This window comes from Pelophylax lessonae, assembly GCF_965119305.1.
Source record: "Pelophylax lessonae genome assembly, chromosome: 4".
NCBI lineage: Eukaryota > Metazoa > Chordata > Amphibia > Anura > Ranidae > Pelophylax > Pelophylax lessonae.
Window position 1 is genome coordinate 601361432 of NC_138771.1, and position 18611 is coordinate 601380042.

At 42.7% G+C, this 18611-nt stretch overlaps 1 protein-coding gene across 7 annotated transcripts in view; it reads right to left on the minus strand.

Moving 5' to 3' along the window:
• Positions 1-18611, minus strand: part of DOCK6 (dedicator of cytokinesis 6) — a 274954-nt gene that overhangs the window by 79941 nt on the left and 176402 nt on the right. For all 7 annotated transcript variants that reach the window (XM_082257264.1, XM_082257263.1, XM_082257262.1 and 4 more), the window contains 4 exons: positions 8411-8528; positions 7839-7909; positions 5774-5912; positions 5331-5432 (listed from right to left, as the gene is read on the minus strand). In XM_082257264.1, coding sequence (XP_082113390.1) covers positions 5331-5432; positions 5774-5912; positions 7839-7909; positions 8411-8528 — 430 coding nt within the window. The remainder of the gene's footprint in view (positions 1-5330; positions 5433-5773; positions 5913-7838; positions 7910-8410; positions 8529-18611) is intronic.

Consider the following 18611-nt stretch of genomic DNA (forward strand, 5'->3'; position numbering starts at 1 on the left):
AAAAACTTATGGGCCATACACACTATAAGATTTTCTGAAGACTTTTTCCTTTAGATTTACCAAAACCAACTAATATGAGGTCAAACCTAAACACTTTCAATTTGTATGCAATCTGGCAGGCCCTTGCACTACATAGAAAAGGTAAATCTGAAGGAAAAAGTCTTCAGAAAATCTTATAGTGTGTATGGCCCTTTAGAGAGACTGTCATGAGAAACATATGCGAGGTTGCCACTGCAGGCCTCCTATGGAAAATACTAAATGTCTGACTTCCGTACGTTTTATTCCTAATCCTGAAACAAGCATGCTGTAAAAAGCGAAGAGAAGATGATGGTTTTCTGTTGGGCTTCCAAGAATTTTCATTTTTAAATTCTCTATAGAACTTCAGATATGTGGAAGGGATTAGGCTCAGAAAAGCGCTGCTTATCTTTATATTTGTTCCAGGTCAGCGACTCAGAAATCAAAGCATCACAATGGCGGCCAAGGAGCTAGAAATCCTAAAGGACAGTTCAGCAATGGCAGGCTCTATTATTCTCTCATGTCAAATATTAGTTTTGGGTGGAATGACCACGCAAGCTGTTGCCCTAGACACAGACCTAAAAACATACAGCAGGTAAAATAAGTATTAAACACGTCACCATTTTTCTAGGTAAATATTTTTCTAAAGGTGCTATGGACATGTAATTTTCACCACGTCGGTAATAACCTATGCAATCCATACATACAAAGAAACCAAAATAAATAAGTTCAGAAACTTAAGAAATTAAGTTATGTGTAATAAAATTGAATGACACAGGGATAAAGTTTTTAAAGGAAGGAAGGTGCAAAAAAAAAAGCAAAGATACCAGCTGAAATCTATCAGTAATTAGAAATCAATCCTGCCCCTTGTCAGTGCAAATTAATATCAGCTGGTTCAGTATCAACTGATGGCCTATAAAAAGGCGTCTTATTACCAAGTTGTTACACAAGAAACATCTTTTGATGGGTAAAATTAAAGCGCTCTCTCAAGACCTTCCCAACCTTATTGTTGCAAAACATACTGATGGCATTGGTTACAGAAGGATTTCCAAACTTCTGAATGTTCCAGTGAGCACTGTTGAGGCCATAAACCGGAAGTGGAAAGAACAATTTCAACATAAACCAGCCATGACCAGGTGCTCCTTGGAAGATTTCTGACAGAGGAGTGAAAATAATTATCAGAAGAGTTGTCCAAAAGCCAAGGACCACTTGTGGAGAGCTTCAAAAAGACCTGGAATTAGCAGGTACAATTGTTTCACAGAAAACAAGAAATAATGCACTCAGCTGCCATGACCTGTATGCACGCTCACCATGCAAGACTCCATCGCTGAAGAAAAAGCATGTTGATGCTCGTTTAACATTTGCTGCACAACATTTAGCCAGTGCCTTGAAAAAGTATTTATATCCCTTGAAATTTTTCACAAAAACGTAAACTTATTTTATGTGATAGACCAACACAAAGTGGCACATAATTGTGAAGTGGAAGGGAAATGATAAATGGTTTTCAACATTTGTTACAAATAAATATGTGAAAAGTGTGGCGTGGATTTGTATTCAGCCCCCGAGTCAATACTTTGTAGAACCGCCTTTCACTGCAATTACAGCTGCAAGTCTTTTTGGGGATGTCTCTACCAACTTTGCACATCTAGAGAGGGACATTTTTACCCATTCTTCTTTGCAGAATAGCTCAAGCTCTGTCAGATTGGATGAAGAGCGTCAGTGAACAGCAATTTTAAAGTCTTGCCACAGATTCTCAATTGGATTTAGGTCTGGACTTTTGACTGAGCCATTCTAACACATGAATATGCTTTGATCTAAACCATTCCATTGTAGCTCTGGCTGTATGTTTAGGGTCATTGTCCTGCTGGAAGGTGAACCTCCGCCCCAGTCTCGAGTCTTTTGCAGACTCTTTTTGTTTTTTGAAACAATTTTTATTGAATTTTAAGTGCATAACAGACAAATAAGTCAGCAACATTAGGTAAGTACAAAGTACAGGCTTAATAAAAGGATCTAACAATGGACAACTAACCAGCAGTAGAAAAGTAATATACAGTATTGACCTGAGATATAGATGGGCATTAGCCATAAAACCTCAAACAGCCAAAAACCTCGGAGCCTTAACCCCCTAGTGCGGGAAAAGGAGCCCGTAACAGACGAACTATAATATATCTGAACAAAGGAGCGGTTTAGCAGTGAAAAGGCTCTATGTAGGTTAGGGAAAGTTCAAACAGGGAGATTGAGGTCTAACAGAACAGGTCCTTAAGTACTCCAATATCCTGGATGCATGGCAACCGGGAACGGGAGAGAGGGAGTTGTCTGCACATTGGTGAACAAAGTTCGGGTATGAAGATTGGGCTGAGGGTGCGCGCCGTCCAGGCCTGCCAGATGGCCATTAGGCACCTTGCATGAATGGGGGGGGGGCAAGGAGGTACTGTTGGGAGGGGGGGTGAGAGGGAGGAGGAAAGGTAAAAAGGAGAGGAAAAAAGAAAGGAAGAGAGGAAAAAAAAAAAAGGGGGGGGGCGGGGGTAGCCTGGCCAAAAGCGGAAGTGATCTCCTATGAGGGAGATCTTGTCATGTGATTGAGACAGACTTCATGTGTGATCCAAGGTGAAAAACTTTTATTGGTATATGCGAGCGAATTCCGCTGTAGACGTGTAGTGATTCCAGCATGCCCACGTTTTGTAAAATTTAGTAGGGGAATCCTTTCTTTTGCAGACTCTAACAGATTTTCTTCTAAGATTGCCCTGTGTTTGGCTCCATCAATCTTCCCATCAACTCTGACCAGATTCCCTGCCCCTGCTGAGGAAAAACATCCCCACAACATGATGCTGCCACCACCATGTTTCACGGTGGGGATGGTGTGTTCAGGGTGATGTGCAGTGTTAGATTTCGGCCACACATAGCGTTTTGCTTTTAGGCCAAAAAGCTAAATTTTGGTCTCATCTGACCAGAGAACCTTCTTCCACATGTTTGCCCTACATGGCTTCTCCCAAACTGCAAACGGGACTTCTGATGGATTTATTTCAACAATGGCTTTCTTATGGTCACTCTTCCATAAAGGCCAGATTTGTGGAGTGCACGACTAATAGTTGTCCTGTGGACAGATTCTCCCACCTGAGCTGTGGATTTCTGCAGCTCCTCCAGAGTTACCATGGGCCTCTTGGCCCTTTTCTTTGATTAATGTTCTCCTTGCCCGGCCTGTCCATTTAGGTGGACAGCCATGTCTTGGTAGGTTTGCAGCTGTGCCATATGCTTTCCATTTTCAGATGATGAATTGAGCAGTGCACGTGAGATGTTCAAAGCTTGGGATATTTTTATGTAACCTAAACCTGCTTTAAAATTCTTCACAACTTTATCCCTGACCTATCTGGTGTGTTTCTTGGCCTTCATGGTGCTGTTTGTTAACTAAGGTTCTCTAACAAACCTCTAAGGGCTTCACAGAACAGCTGTATTTATACTGAGATTAAATTACACGCAGGTGGACTCTATTTACTAATTATGTGACTTCTGATGGCAATTGGTTCCACTAGATTTTAGTTAGGGGTATCAGAGTAAAGGTGGCTGAATACAAATCCACACCACACCTCACTTTTCAGATATTTATTTTTTTAAAAAAATGTGAAAACCATTTATCATTTTCCTTCCACTTCACAATTATGTGCCACTTAGTGTTGGTCTATCGCATAAAATCCCAATAAAATACACTTAAGGTTTTTAGTTGTAACATGACAAAAGGGTGAACATTTCAAGAGGTATGAATACTTTTTCAAGGCACTGTACTGGGAGAATATAGTCTGGTCAGATGAGAACAAAATTTATCTCTTTGGATGCCATATTCCAAACCATGTTTGGAGGTCAAATGGCACTGCACATCACTCCAAAAACACCCCCATACCAACAGTGAAGTTTGGAGGTGGGAACATCATGATGTGTGGCTGTTTTTTAGCATACGGTACTGGCAAACCTCATATCATTGAAGGAAGGATGAATGGAAAAATGAAGCAAGGCATCCTTGATAAAAATCTGCTGCCATCTACCAGAATGATGAAGATGAAACAAGGGTGGACATTTCAGCAAGGCAATCCTCCAAACACAAAGCCAAGGAAACTCTCAAGTGGTTTTAAAATAAAATAAAATAAAATAAAGGAGCTAGAATGGCCCAGCCAATCACCTGACTTGCATCCAATAGAAAATCTATGGAAAGAACTAAAGATCAGAGTTCATAGAAGAGACCCATGAAACATTCAAGATTTGAAGACTGTGTGGAAGAATGGGCCAAAATCACTGAGCAATGCATGCGACTAGTTTCTCCATACAGGAGGGGACTTGAAGCTGTCATTACCAATAAAGGATTTTGTATGAAGTAATAAATCATTTAAAAAATATCTGTGACATATGTGGCCATCATTCACAATGATGTATATGAAAGTAAAAAAATCGGACTGTTCAGGCCAGATATTCGTGATTTAGTAAAAAATACAAATTTTATTTATATCAAAAAATAGATAAAACAATACACAAAAACAATTGTATAAAAACAATCCCTCAAGAAGAGGGAAGTGTATGGTAGCTAGTATGATGAGCACTATATGATAGGGGTTCTTCAGTGCCAACGCGTTTCACCAATCGCTTCCTCAGGGCCACACAGACCCTACAGTACTCATCTCCAGTGGTACACATACAAGGAAAGCTCCCTGGGCGGGCACCGGGACCATATTATAGGACAACCTTCTGATATCAGTGTTGTGGTGTTCTACTATGCGTATCCAAATAAAGTATGGCAAGGTATGTGTAAGGAGATCTCGAAGCATAAAAAAAGCTCCCTCAAAAAGAGGTGTGTCCCTTTGTTGGTAAGATAGTCGCCCCGGGGTGTTGGGGGGTGAAAGAAATAAGTACCTCACTATACACGTCCCCCTAGGTCGGCCACAATAGATAGGGCTATATATCCTCAGATGAACAAGTACAAATGTCCTTTGGAAAAGTCCCATGGGCTCTCATGTCATTGTACACTACTACGTGGTTGTCCTGAAATAAATTTCAGTTAGCGTGTTCAATAATTTTCCCTGTGTCATTCCATTTTATTACACATAACTTAATTTCTGAACTTATTTGTTTTGGTTTCTTTGTATGTATGGATTGCATGGGTTATTACAGATATGTGGTGAACATTTTATGTCATTAGTACCTTTAGAAATATATTTATTCAGAAAAATGGTGAGGTGTCCAATACTTATTTTACCTGCTATATGTTGTATCTGGTAATGTATAGTATAATAACAGTCATACATCCTCCGTTCTTTTCCCAGTATACTTACATCGGGGGTCAGCACTGAGTAGCTGGGTGGAGGCTTTTCTACAGACACCGGGAGGGAGAAGGCTCCGGTACGAAGTCTGCCATGTTGCATCAGTGGGATCCACTGTGAAGAAACAGGAGTATCAGTCTATAATAAACAATCAGATTTCAGCTGTCATTCTTCTAGGGCAAGGGTCTTCAAACTATGGCCCTCCAGTTGTTCAGGAACTACAATTCCCATCATGCCTAGTCATGTCTGTGAATGTCAAGAGTTTTACAATGCCTCATGGGATGTGTAGTTCTGCAACAGCTGGAGGGCCGTAAATTGAGGATCCCTGTTCTAGGGCTATGGACCACCTTATCACTCCAGCAATACCTCAACCTGCCTGTTATCATTGTGCTTAGACACCAATGGTAAAGTCTTAGCTAAAGGCACAAACAATGATAGGAACAGAGGGCTCTCACCGTATAGCCAGCAGGAGTCTCCAAGGCAGAAGTCTGGTTCTGCCGGCAGCTCACATGGTAAAAGGTGAAGAGAAGATGGTGGTTTTCGGTCATATTTCCAGGAATTTTCATTTTAAATTCTTCATAGAACTCTGGAGATCTGGGAGGAATTTGGCACAAAAAAGTTTATGAGCGAAGATATTGACAATATGTAAACAGAACTCAGGGCACATATAAAGTACCTTTAACTTTAGTTTTGTATTGACAAGTGTCAGTGTTTAGGAAATTCACAGGAAGAAGGTATGATGCAAGAGCAAGTGATACAGGAATCTGCAGAGCTGGCATATGATATAACAGTGTCTTCTGCCAGCTATGAACCGGGGAGGGGGGGGGGGGGGGTGTGACCGGTTCAACAGGGCTACAAATATATTGGCAAGTGAATGGGATTCCTGTATTTATCATAAGTTCCCTTACAGTTTTAGGGACTTCTAAAAGCAATAAAAGAGAAGAGTGGGCAAAATAACAATTATTGACAGGCCGAAGAAAACAAAACACTGAGGGCTGCCTGCAAGTTTGTCGGCAATACCTCCTCTACCCTGAAGCCGGTGCTGGGAACCAATCCTCAGAATAGGCAAGTATAGACATTTTTTCTTTTACAGGGCAGATAGAATAGTCTTAGAATAGGGGATCAAGTAGGTTTAGGCTTCACTGCCGGTTTTCCTTAGTGAAGATGCGGGCGCCTGCACCCAAAGCCAACTGAAGAATCGGCTCGGGGTGCAAACATCGCTGGATCACTGGACAGGTAAGTGTCCTTATATTAACAGTCAGCAGCTATAGTATTTGTAGCTGCTTTTAACTTCTTTTTTTTTTCTATCAATAAAATCCAGTGACGAAGGAGGAGAGGGCTCGGGATCAAGCCTGCATGCGTGCCCCCATAGCAAGCAGCTGTCTATGTAAGGAAAGCTGCTTGGAAGGAAGGAGGAGCCAGAAGTGCCAGTGAGGGAACCCAGAAGAGGATTTGGGGTGTTCTGTGCAAAACTATTGCATACAGCAGGTAACTATATTTGTTATTTTACAAGGAAAAAAATAACCCCTCTACAATCACTTTAAGTTCAGTTCAGCTTAAAAGTAAGATAAATATAAAGGTATTTAATGGCACTTGCTCTTAGCCAATAGTACTAATACCGTTTTTTTTTACAGGCAAGTTTGAGTACTGATACTTGTGCTCAAGTACTCACCAATAACAATAACCGATAACTTTGCGGTGCGATTACCATTCCCAATCGCATGCGGTTTCCCACACTGCTCCTTTACGAAGCCAGGCTGAAGTCACTATGAATAGCCTGGGACCACACAGAAGTGGTGGGGGAAACCGCATGTTATTCGGACAGTAATTGCACCGCAATTCGAGCCCATTTATTTTGCATGGTCTCAAATCGCACCCCAAAGGCACCGGAGCATTTGCACAAGTACTTGTGTAAATGCTTAGTATGGTCACCGATACCGGTATCTGTACAACCCTACTAAATTCCCATATTTTTTGCTAGGCTCCCTCAGGGGGCTGTTGTGAGGAATGATTACATAGATGTCAGTCACAGGAAGTGACATTGTGAGGGTGCAAACACGACCAGTAAGAAATGGCAGGAAACAGAGGCCAAACTGGACACCCCCACTTTCCGGCACAGAATTTATCGGTCAAAAGAAGGTTTGAATTGCATCATGTACAGTGACCCTCTACTGTCAAAAACTGGTTATACTGTTAGTTTTATTTAGTTCAGCCTGAAAAAATCAACAGATTCCTCCATCCACACAAATACCCCGGCTCCTGCCCCTGCATTGTATATTGGCAGCGGCTCCCACCGCTATCATAAAACGACGGTCCGTCACTGCAAATTGAGAAAGAATTTCCAGCATGTCCCTTCGACACAAATTGATCAAATTGATTGACTTCTGTTCAGCAGGGTTGGCCACACACTGATCAAAATTTGGCTGGTCACTGCTGAACCGGCCAAATTTAAATCATTGTATGGCCAGCTTAAGGGCATCAGGACACATGACTCCACCAGATGAGAAAATAATTACTTACTTGTTATGATATACCACAGAAGTGCACGCCTCAGTGTAGTACTCGCTGCAACTCGACTTCCCAAATATCACCTACAGACAAAAAGATGGCTTACAGCTAGACACAGGAAAAGGAGCAAAACTGAGCTGAGCAGAAAATCTAGCCACCCATTATGTGCAAAGAAAGCCAATCTAATACCTTGTTTTGTTGTAAAAATGTTATTCTAGTAAAGCTATATTCAAATAATAGGCATTCCCGATAGTCGCCCTCCATAAATGCTCAAAAAGGTGAAAAATAAGCACCTTTCTTGGTGGTCATGGCTTCCTCTGGTGACCAATGCTGCTCTCCTCCAAGACGGATAAGGAGGGCCACGCATTTAGAACCCCCCCTTCCCCCAAACCTTTGAGCAAAGATCTCATGGCCTATGTTACTGGTTTAAACAACTGCCTGCCCGTTGGAGCCCTGACCACCCTTTTCTGCAGAAAGACAAGTACTTCACAGCCTATTTTACCCTTCATGAGCTTAGAGGGCTAGCATGTCAGGATACCAGGCATGTGTATTATAACAGAACTCCAATCTGTCTCTAGGCTCACCGGTAAAGCTTGGTTGGGGTCCTCTCCCGCCATGAATTGGACCTTCACTGCAATATTTCGCACAGACCCCTGGCGGCTGCTGAAGTTAAGGGATCGTGGATAAACATAAAGAAGGTTCCTGTAAAAAGAAAAAGAAAAAGACAATTTTAGTTCTGGAAAACATAACATGCTAATGATTCCTAAACCTGGTGTAGCAAAGCTGAAATCCAATAAAACAAATATCATGTAAACAGAAGCAGAATGTATGTTCTTAGTTGAATCTTGGTGTCTCTAATGAATCCATATATGTGCAGTAATCTCATTGCCAGTGACCACCAATGTCTATGTGTGCGTGTGTTGGGGCTTATTGCATTTACGGGTGCCAATGCTGGGGTTATTATACTCCAACCACTTCATTGTTCAATATAAAATGCAGCATAACCAAAATTTTAAGGCGAAGATGGTGCGAAAATGCATTGCTATTGTGTGGCCCACTAATGCTGGCCATACACTAGCCGAAAAATCATTCGAAAATTTGTCATTTGGTCCGATCGTTCGTTTTTCATCCAGTTAATAAGATAATTGAATCCCGTCACTCAGTACCCAGTGCGAGAGGCCATCATCCCAATAATTAGATACAAAAAGGGGTACCGTTTGGGACTTTGCATGCCACTAATGCACTGAAAAAATTAGACAGAAAAGTATAAAAAATATATAAACTTTATTACATGAAAAGAATCAGCAACATTAACATTGACAATTTATATATATCCAGCAACCGGCTGGATATACAAAGAATTAAAATTGCATGCATACAAAGTCCCAAACCATTGGGGGTACCCCTTTTTGTATTCATCCAGTTAATGGGCACAAATAGAAAATCGTGTTTAACTTTTCAGAGCCGAAAAATCGAAGGAACAGTTTGGAAAATTCTGCCGAACTAATGATAAATTGAAAGGTTAATGTGTTTCTTGCCTGAACTGTTTGCACCCGGCATATGTGACAAAATGAACGGAAAACATCCATTGAACGATTTATTGCCCGAAATTTGGTCATTACATGATCGTCTGCTCTCACGGCTGATTTTTCGTTTTTTTCGAAAATGAGTTTGAACGATTTTTCGGCTAGTGTATGGCCAGCTTAAGTGTCGGAGGCCAAACTTGGGGTTCTCTGTACATTTTATGTAATATGACTGCTCCACAATATATCTCTCCTCCTCCACTCCTCAGTGTCCTTACTACCCGGATCAGTATATTATTTCCATTATATCTGACTATGGCCAGCGCCTTAGTGCTTCTGAAGACACCCACAGTGGAAGGGGCGAAACGCGTCAAGCGAGGACGTCCTATTACGTAGTTTCCGGCCATTAGACGGCACGCCAAGGCGGCGGCCATAGTTGGATTTACATGCTCTGTCTCACTGCTACATTGTAAGTGTACTTCTCTATATATTCTTCATATAATAAACAGTATAACACTTTAGAGAATTTTCTGTGATTATATGGAAATAATATACTGATCGGGGTAAGGACACAGAGGATTGGAGGAGGAGAGATATATTGTGAACCAGTCATATTACATCAGAGTACCTGGGAGAAATTGTCATATGTCTGGCTCCAGTGATTGCTGATAAGTGGGGACACATACGGGAAGCCCGGCACCGTGGAGCACTTTGAAGGATCCCTTTGCACTTTCCTTTGCACTTTGTACTTTGAAGACTGCATTTTTATATGGACTATTTTTGTGTTTATTCTGGTGAATACATGTATAACAATATTTAAAAGTGACAGCGCTGTAAAAATTAATTAGTTACTAATAGAAGGTTTATCATCACCTACATTACAGCAGCAGCCCCAACATTCTCACTTGGAAAGGTTTTTTTGTTTTGTTTTTCCAGACACCTGGTGTACTGTGGGTGCCAGTGGCGGCTGATGCATGATCATTTTGGGGGGGGGGTGGCCGTCCGTTAATATATACCTAGCCCCCCCCCCCATGGGATGGCCGGCAGTTAATATCCACCTAGCCCACCCCCCCCCGTGGGATGGCCGGCAGTTAACATCCACCTAGTCCCCCCGTGGGATGGCCGGCAGTTAATATCCACCTAGCCCCCCACAACCAACCACCCCCCCCCCATGGGATGGCCGGCATTTAATATCCACCTAGCCCCCCCCCCCCGTGGGATGGCCGGCAGTTAATATCCACCTAGCCCCCCCCCCCCTGTGGGATGGCCGGCAGTTAATATCCACCTAGCCCCCCCATCCTCCCCCCCGTGGGATGGCCGGCAGTTAACATCCACCTAGCCCCCCCCCGTGGGATGGCCGGCAGTTAATATCCACCTAGCCCCCCCCCCCCCCGTGGGATGGCCGGCAGTTAATATCCACCTAACCCCCCCCCCTCCCCGAGCGGCTGTAAGTCTCCTCCGGCCATGCGTCTCCCTGCCCTGAGCCCACCCTTTTTTGAAGCCTATTAGAGCCTCTGGCTCTAACAAGGTGCTTAAAAAAAAAAAAAACCCTATTGGAATCCATGCGTCCAGCGCCCTGCATGTAGATTAGGGGGCTGGATGGATGGATGCGCCCCCAATGGACGGGCCGCCACTGGTGGGTGTCAATGTATTACTAACAACACCCCAAACACAGATCACAAATTCAGTGCGTTTGCCTGCACCGGATCACATGGTACCATAATACCATACAATCCTGTTGCAGTGCGTTTTTAAAAGTAGTGCATGCACTACCTTTGGTGCAATCGAATGTAATTTCAGCTCATTTAAATTAATGGGATGAAAATTGCACCACAATGAATAGCACAAGAAAGCGGACTGCATTCCTGTGCAATTCAGGTGTCAACCGACTCTAAAGGTCTCAGTGCCAAAGATGTACTACATATGTATTTTTTTATTTATTATTTATGCTTTAAAACATATGATACTGAACACAAGCACAACTGAGCGCCTGCTGGTTCTTGCTGTGTCTATGGAATGTGACCACTTTCTGGCAAAGTAACAAAAGGACGGTGACAGTGTGCAGTGGGCATAGCTGATACAGCCAATGGGAAGGGAGCAGACGACATTACCTTTGTGTAACCTCGGCGCGAGGTCACCTGTGTTTACCTGGCAGTCACAGCAGGCAATAAGTGACTGAACTGAAGTAATAGTCTGACTAAGGAGGAATTTAAAATGAAACCGATCCAGATGGGAGAACACATTTAACCCTTTAAAGTGTTACTAAATCCACAACAGCAAAATCAGTCTGTATATGCAGTAAAGAATGCTCGTTATACTCACTGTGGAACCTAAGGGGGTAAATCCTGTGCCTTGTGTATAAAGGCTTTTTGATCCTGTCTTCTCTGATCCTCCTCTTCTTTAACTGACTCGTGATAGAACAAAGCATTAGGAGTCAGGCTGCACATGCTCAGTTTGGTGTGTACTGCTAGAAAGTTTTTCTTTTTTCTTGTGATCAGCACAGAGCCAATCAGCACTGTCGAGACATGTCCAGACAGAGGATCAGGGGAGAATGAAAACTCCTCCTACAAACTTTATTAGGAACTGATAGGAGTCACAAGACTGCTCTATACTGCTGATGAGAAAAGGTATTTAGCAGTTTATATTTACAAATATGATTGCATTTCCATGTGCTGTGTACTGTGGGAGACCGGATATAATGAACACAGGATCTGGTTTAGTAACACTTTAAGGCCCCAATACCATTTTAAAAATGGCAACAATAAACATTTCTCCTTTTCCCACCAGAAGGGAATCCAGCACTGCATTACGACATAGCTTCCATCCTCCTAATATCCCTTTTACTGGGCTGTAATAATAGGGGAGCATGTCGGATCAGCAAGCGAGATCACTCTGTAGGCAGTAAACGGTTCAGTATCTCTCATATGAACAGTGCTAAAAATCCCAACAAAATTGTCAAGACTTACTATGCAGCGTCCTTTGGTGCCAAATTAAACTTTGGTTTTTTCCGTTTAATAAAGAACTTGTTTGATATTTTTTATTTCAGTAGCTAGAAATACTGCAGCTGCCTCTTTGCTGTTTGCAGTTGCATGTGGCGCTTTTCCACTGCATGGAACCGTACCGGTTCGGCCCGCTTTTGTGCTTTTCCACTGTGGTACCGCATGGTATAGGGTCGGAACGGTTCGGTACGGTACGGTATAGGTTTGCTTTTCCACTGCATGGAACCGAACGGTAAGGCTCTGAAAAAACAGTACCTACTCGATTGTGGTTCCAACAGGTACCAAACTGGTACCATATCCCACAATCCTTTGCATGCAGTCACTACTAGCCACTGATTGGTCAGAGAATCACACCCACCCCGTTGTTATCCCACCCACTTAACTTTAGTACTACTTTAGTGGAAAAGAAAACCTATACCGTACCGTACCGAACCGTTCCAACACTATATCATGCGGTACCGCAGTGGAAAAGCAAACCGGGCCAAGCAGGGCCGAGTAGAGCCGAGCCGGTACTTGCAGTGGAAAAGTGCCAATGGTGGATGTATGCCAGACCTGTGTGTGCTAATCAGCGTCATTGGTGGAGCTGTGCCTCCTACAGGGGCTAGATTGGGGCTCCATCTGTATCCTTGCTCCCACAGGGACACAAAGCTGTACTTTATATGACTAGGAGTCTTGCCTGAGCACTGGTCTCCACACACAGAGATATCAGTATTATCCTACTGTCCAGCAAACCCCTGAAGAAGACTAGGATAAGTTGAAACGCGTTGGAGCTTTAGACAAGAACCTATGAGACTGTACTCCGCTGTGAACTAACAGTCAGGCCCATGCTGTGATGTGCTACATGGGTTTGATAGCTTATGTGGTTGTTTTAACTGTTTGTCATTTAAGTCCCATTTTGTGGGGATGTTTTAACTCATGTTAATTACATTCTAACTTTTTATATAACATTGTTCCTACTGAGTACATGATTTTTGGCATCACTCAAAGTCCCACCTCTTCCCCTTCGGGCCTATTTGGCAATTTTTGAGTGCAGCTGATGACTTTTAAGGCCTCATGCACACTGGACATTACCAAAACGTCAGAAGAAAGCTGTAGAAGGGAGTTTTTCAGCATTTTTGCAGTAGCATTTTTCAGCGTTTTATAGCTTTTTTTTTTTTTTTAGCAAAACTTTGCTCCCACAGAAGCTTATGGCTCAAAAACATTGATAAACGCAGAATAGCCGCATTTTTGGGCGTTTTTCAGCTTTTAGCATAGCCTCCTAAAACCCACTAGTTCTGGGGTTTTTTTTTTCCAGCCAAAAAATGCCCCGGCCAAACACTGCTGATAACAGCCTATGTGTGCATGGACACATAGGATAACATGCTGGGGAGTTTATTGGCTGCAGAAAAAAAACGTCTGACGGCAAAAGCAGCCGATGTAAAAACGTCCAGTGTGCATGAGGCCTTAAAACCAGTTACTTTTAGTTCATTACGGTCTTCCTGCTGTCGGTTCTTCTTACCCCTGCAGGTCCCCAGAGCTGCCATCTTGGATACAGGAGCTTCCTGTGGCTTCCTGGGGAACCACAGCCTACTCACCACTACGCATGCACGAGAGCTTGTGAAGTGCTTTGTGGATGGTCCTGCAGCTTCCAAAGACATGTGGCTTGGGAGATGTGGGAAAAAGGAGGAGATCCTCGTCAAGACAAGGACTGCGGTAGATGGCAGCAGGTACTGCAAACCAACAGGACTTCACTTTTCAAGCAAAGTTCGGCTTTAAAGAGTAACTCCACTTTTATTGAGGAAAAAACAACAACAATCCCCTCTGCGTAATCTACACTATATTGTCAAAAGTATTGGGACGCCTGCCTTTACACGCACATAAACTTTAATGGCATCCTGGTCCTAGTCTGTAGGGTTCAATATTGAGTTGGCCCACCCTTTGCAGCAAGAACAGCATCAACTCTTCTGGGAAGGCTGTCCACTAGGTTTAGGAGTGGGTCTATGGGAATGTTTGACCATGCTTCCAGAAGCACATTTGTGAGGTCCGCATTGATGTTGGACGAGAAGGCCTGGCTCACAGTGTCTGCACTAATAATTCATCCCAAAGGTGTTCTATCGGGTTGAGGTCAGGACTCTGTGCAGGCCAGTCAAGTTCCTCCACCTCAAAATCACTCATTCATTACCTTGCTTTGTGTACTGGTCCAAATCTATTGGTGGAGGTGGAAAACATGGTGTGGGGATGTTTTTCAGGGGTTGGGCTTGGCCTCTTAGTTCCAGTGAAGGGAACTCTTAAGACATCCGCATACCAAGACATTTTGGACAATTTCATGCTTCCAACTTAGTGGGAGAAGTTTGGGGATGGCCCCTTCCTGTTCCAACATGACTGAGCACCAGTGCACAAAGCAAGGTCCATAAAGACATGGATTAGTGAGTTTGGGGTGGAGGAACTTGACTGGTCTCCACAGAGTCCTCACAATTTAGACACTTTTGACAATATAGTGTACAGTGGTGATCAAAAGTTTGGGCACCCCAGGTAAAAATTTGTATTAATGTACATATAGAAGCCAAGGAAAGATGGAAAAATCTCCAAAAGGCATCACATTTTCTTATAATATGTCAAAAAAGTTAGATTTTATTTCCATCATTGACACTTTAAAAATTACAGAAAACAAAAAAATGGTGTCTGCAAAAGTTTGGGCACCCTGCAGAATTTATAGCATGCACTGCTCCCTTTGCAAGGCTGAGACCTGCCAGTGTCATGGATTGTTCTCAATCATCCTCTGGGAAGACCAGGTGATGTCAATCTCAAAGGTTTTAAATGCCCAGACTCATCTGACCTTGCCCCAACAATCAGCTCCATGGGATCTTCTAAGCAGTTGTCTAGAAAACTGAAACTGAAAATAGTTGACGCTCACAAAGCTGGAGAAGGCTATAAGAAGATAGCAAAGCGTTTTCAGATGTCAATATCCTCTGTTTGGAATGTAATTAAGAAATGGCAGTCATCAGGAATAGTGGAAGTTAAAGCAAGATCTGGAAGACCAAGAAAAATAGACAGAACAGCTCGCAGGATTGTGAGAAAAACAATTCAAAACCAACATTTGACTGCACGATCCCTCCAGAAAGATCTGGCAGACACTGGAGTTGTGGTACACTATTCCACTAAAAAGAGATACTTGTACCAATATGGTCTTCATGGAAGAGTTATCAGAAGAAAACTTCTTCTATGTCCTCACCTCAAAAATCAGCGTTTGAACTTTGCAAATGAACATATAGACAAGCCTGATGCATTTTGAAAACAAGTTCTGTGGACCGATGAAATTTAACTTTTTGGCCGTAATGAGCAACGGTACGTTTGGAGAAGAAGGGGCACAGAATTTAATGAAAAGAACCTCTGTCCAACTGTTAAGCATGGGGGTTGTATTGCAGCCAGTGGCACAGGGAACATCTCACGAGTAGAAGAAAAAATGGATTCAATAAAATTTCAGCAAATTTTGGATGGTAACTTGATGCCATCTGTGAAAAAGCTGAAGTTAAAAAGAGGATGGCTTCTACAAATGGATAATGATCCTAAACACACCTTGAAATCCACGGGGGATTACATCAAGAGGCATAAACTAAAGGTTTTGCCATGGCCTTCACAATCTCCTGACCTCAACATAATTGAAAATCTATGGCTAGACCTTAAAAGAGCAGTGCGTGATAGACAGCCAAGAAATCTCAAAGAACTGGAAGACTTTTGTAAGGAAGAATGGGCAAAGATACCTCAAACAAGAATTGAAAGACTCTTGGCTGGCTACAAAAAGTGTTTACAAACTGTGATACTTGCCAAAGGGGGCAGTACAAGATATTCACTCTGCAGGGTGCTCAAACGTTTGCAGATGCCATTTTTTTGTTTTCTGTAATTTTGAAAGTGTAAATGATGGAAATAAAATCTAACTTTTGTTGACATATTATAAGAATGTCTAATCTATAATTTGATGCCTTTTTGAGATTTTTCCATCTTTCCTTGGCTTCTTTATGCACATTAATACAAATTTTTACCTGGGGTGCCCAAACTTTCGATCACCACTGTACATACCAGGTGGTAGGGGTAGTTGCTTGGTAGATTATCCACAGACTTGAGAACATTGTCCAATCCAGCAAACTACAGTTAGATCCAAAAGTGACCTTATACCCCCTCCTGCCTACAAAGTATGCAAAGAAATACAACCCCAAGGGCAATTGCTTTCAGGGGTAAGACGGAGTTGGGCAGAATTTATTTTCTGCTGCTGCACTCCTCCATTAAGGCTGGCGTCAGTGATGTTGGTACAAATAAGTACAGCTTCCCGGCATGGTTATGTATGTTTACTCCCCTATTCTTCTATACAGTGCATCTGGAAAGTATTCATAGCGCTTCACTTTTTCAACATTTAGTTATGTTACAGCCTTATTCAAAAATTGATTAAATTCAATATTTTCCTCAAACTTCTACAAACAATACCCCATAATGACAACATGAAAGAAGTTTGTTTGAAATCTTTGCAAATTTATTAAAAATAAAAAACCAAAAAAAATAAAAAAATTAAATGTACATAAGTATTCACAGCCTTTGCCAGGACACTCATTTTAAGCTCAGGTGCATCCTGTTGCCACTGATCATCCTTGAGATGTTTCTACAACTTAATTGGAGTCCACCTGTGGTAAATGCAGTTGATTGGACATGATTTGGAAAGGCACACACCTGTCTATATAAGGGATCACAGTTAACAGTGTATGTCAGAGCAAAAAACCAAGCCATGATGCCCAAGGAATTGTCTGCAGACCTCCGAGACAAGGCAAAGGTCTGGGAAAGGGGTTCAGAAACATTTCTGCAGCACTGAAGGTCCCAATGAGCACAGTGACCTCCATCATCCATAAATGGAGGAAGTTTGGAACCACCAGGACGCTTCCTACAGCAGGCCGCCCAACCAAACTGAGCGATCGGGGGGGAAGGACCTTATTCAAGGTGGTGACTAAGAACTCGATGGTCACTCTGACAGAGCTCCAGCGTTTCCCTGTGGAGAGAGCAGAACCTTCCAGAAGAACAACCATCTCTGCAGCACCAATCAGGCCTGTATGGTAGAGTGGCCAGATGGAAGCCACTCCTCAGTAAAAGGAACATGACAGCCCGCCTGGAGTTTGCCAAAAGGCACCTGAAGGACTCCCAGACCATGAGAAACAAAATTCTCTGGTCTGATGAAACAAAGATTAAACACTTTTGCCTGAATGGCAAGCGTCATATATGGAGGAAACCAGGCACCGCTCATCACCTGGCCAATACCATCCCTACAGCATCCTTTTTTACAACTTTCTAGACACTGGCATCCTAAAAACCAATGACGTCATCAGTTAACAAGGAGGATGTCTCTCACCTCCACAGCATCCTTGTGTGACCCTCCTGTGCCCCTTTCCCTCATCACTGGGGTGACATTAGCTGACTGATGAAGAGAATTTGAGGGAGAAGAGAAACACTGGATACTAGTCAGTACCCATGTGCAAAAGTGTATTTGCTTTGGAAGAATACATCACTTCTAACGTTGAGTGTCCTACGTGTGGATGTTGCTGCATTGTGTAAAGCTATTAAAATAGTTGTTTACATTTTATAATGGGGTGACTCAAGACTGTCCATAATTTTAAAGGGTGCCTTGAGATTGTCCATAATTTTAAAGGGTGCCTTGAGATTGTCCATAATTTTAAAGGGTGCCTTGATGGAAAAAAAGTTGAGAAACACTGCCCTACAGTGAAACATGGTGGTGGAAGCATCATGCTGTGGAGATGTTTTTCAGCGGCAGGAACTGGGAGACTAGTCAGGATAGAGGGAAAGATGAATGCAGCAATGTACAGAGACATCCTTGATGAAAACCTGCTCCAGAACACTCTGGACCTCAGAATGGGGCAAAGGTTCATCTTCCAACAGGACAACAACCCTAAGCACACAGCAAAGATAACAAAGGAGTGGCATTGGGACAGCTCTGTAAATGTCTTTAAGTGGTCCAGCCAGAGCCCAAACTTAAACCCAATTGAACATATCTACAGAGATTTAAAAATGGCTGTGCACTGACGCTCCTCATCCAACTTGATGGCGCTTGAGAGGTCCTGTAAAAAAGAATGGGAGAAACTGCCCAAAAATCGGTGTGCCAAGCTTGTAGCATCATACTCAAAAAGACTCGAGGCTGTAATTGATGCCAAAGGTGCTTCAACAAAGTATTGAGCAAAGGCTCTATGTAAATACTTATGTTTCATGTTGTCAGTAGGGGTATTATTTGC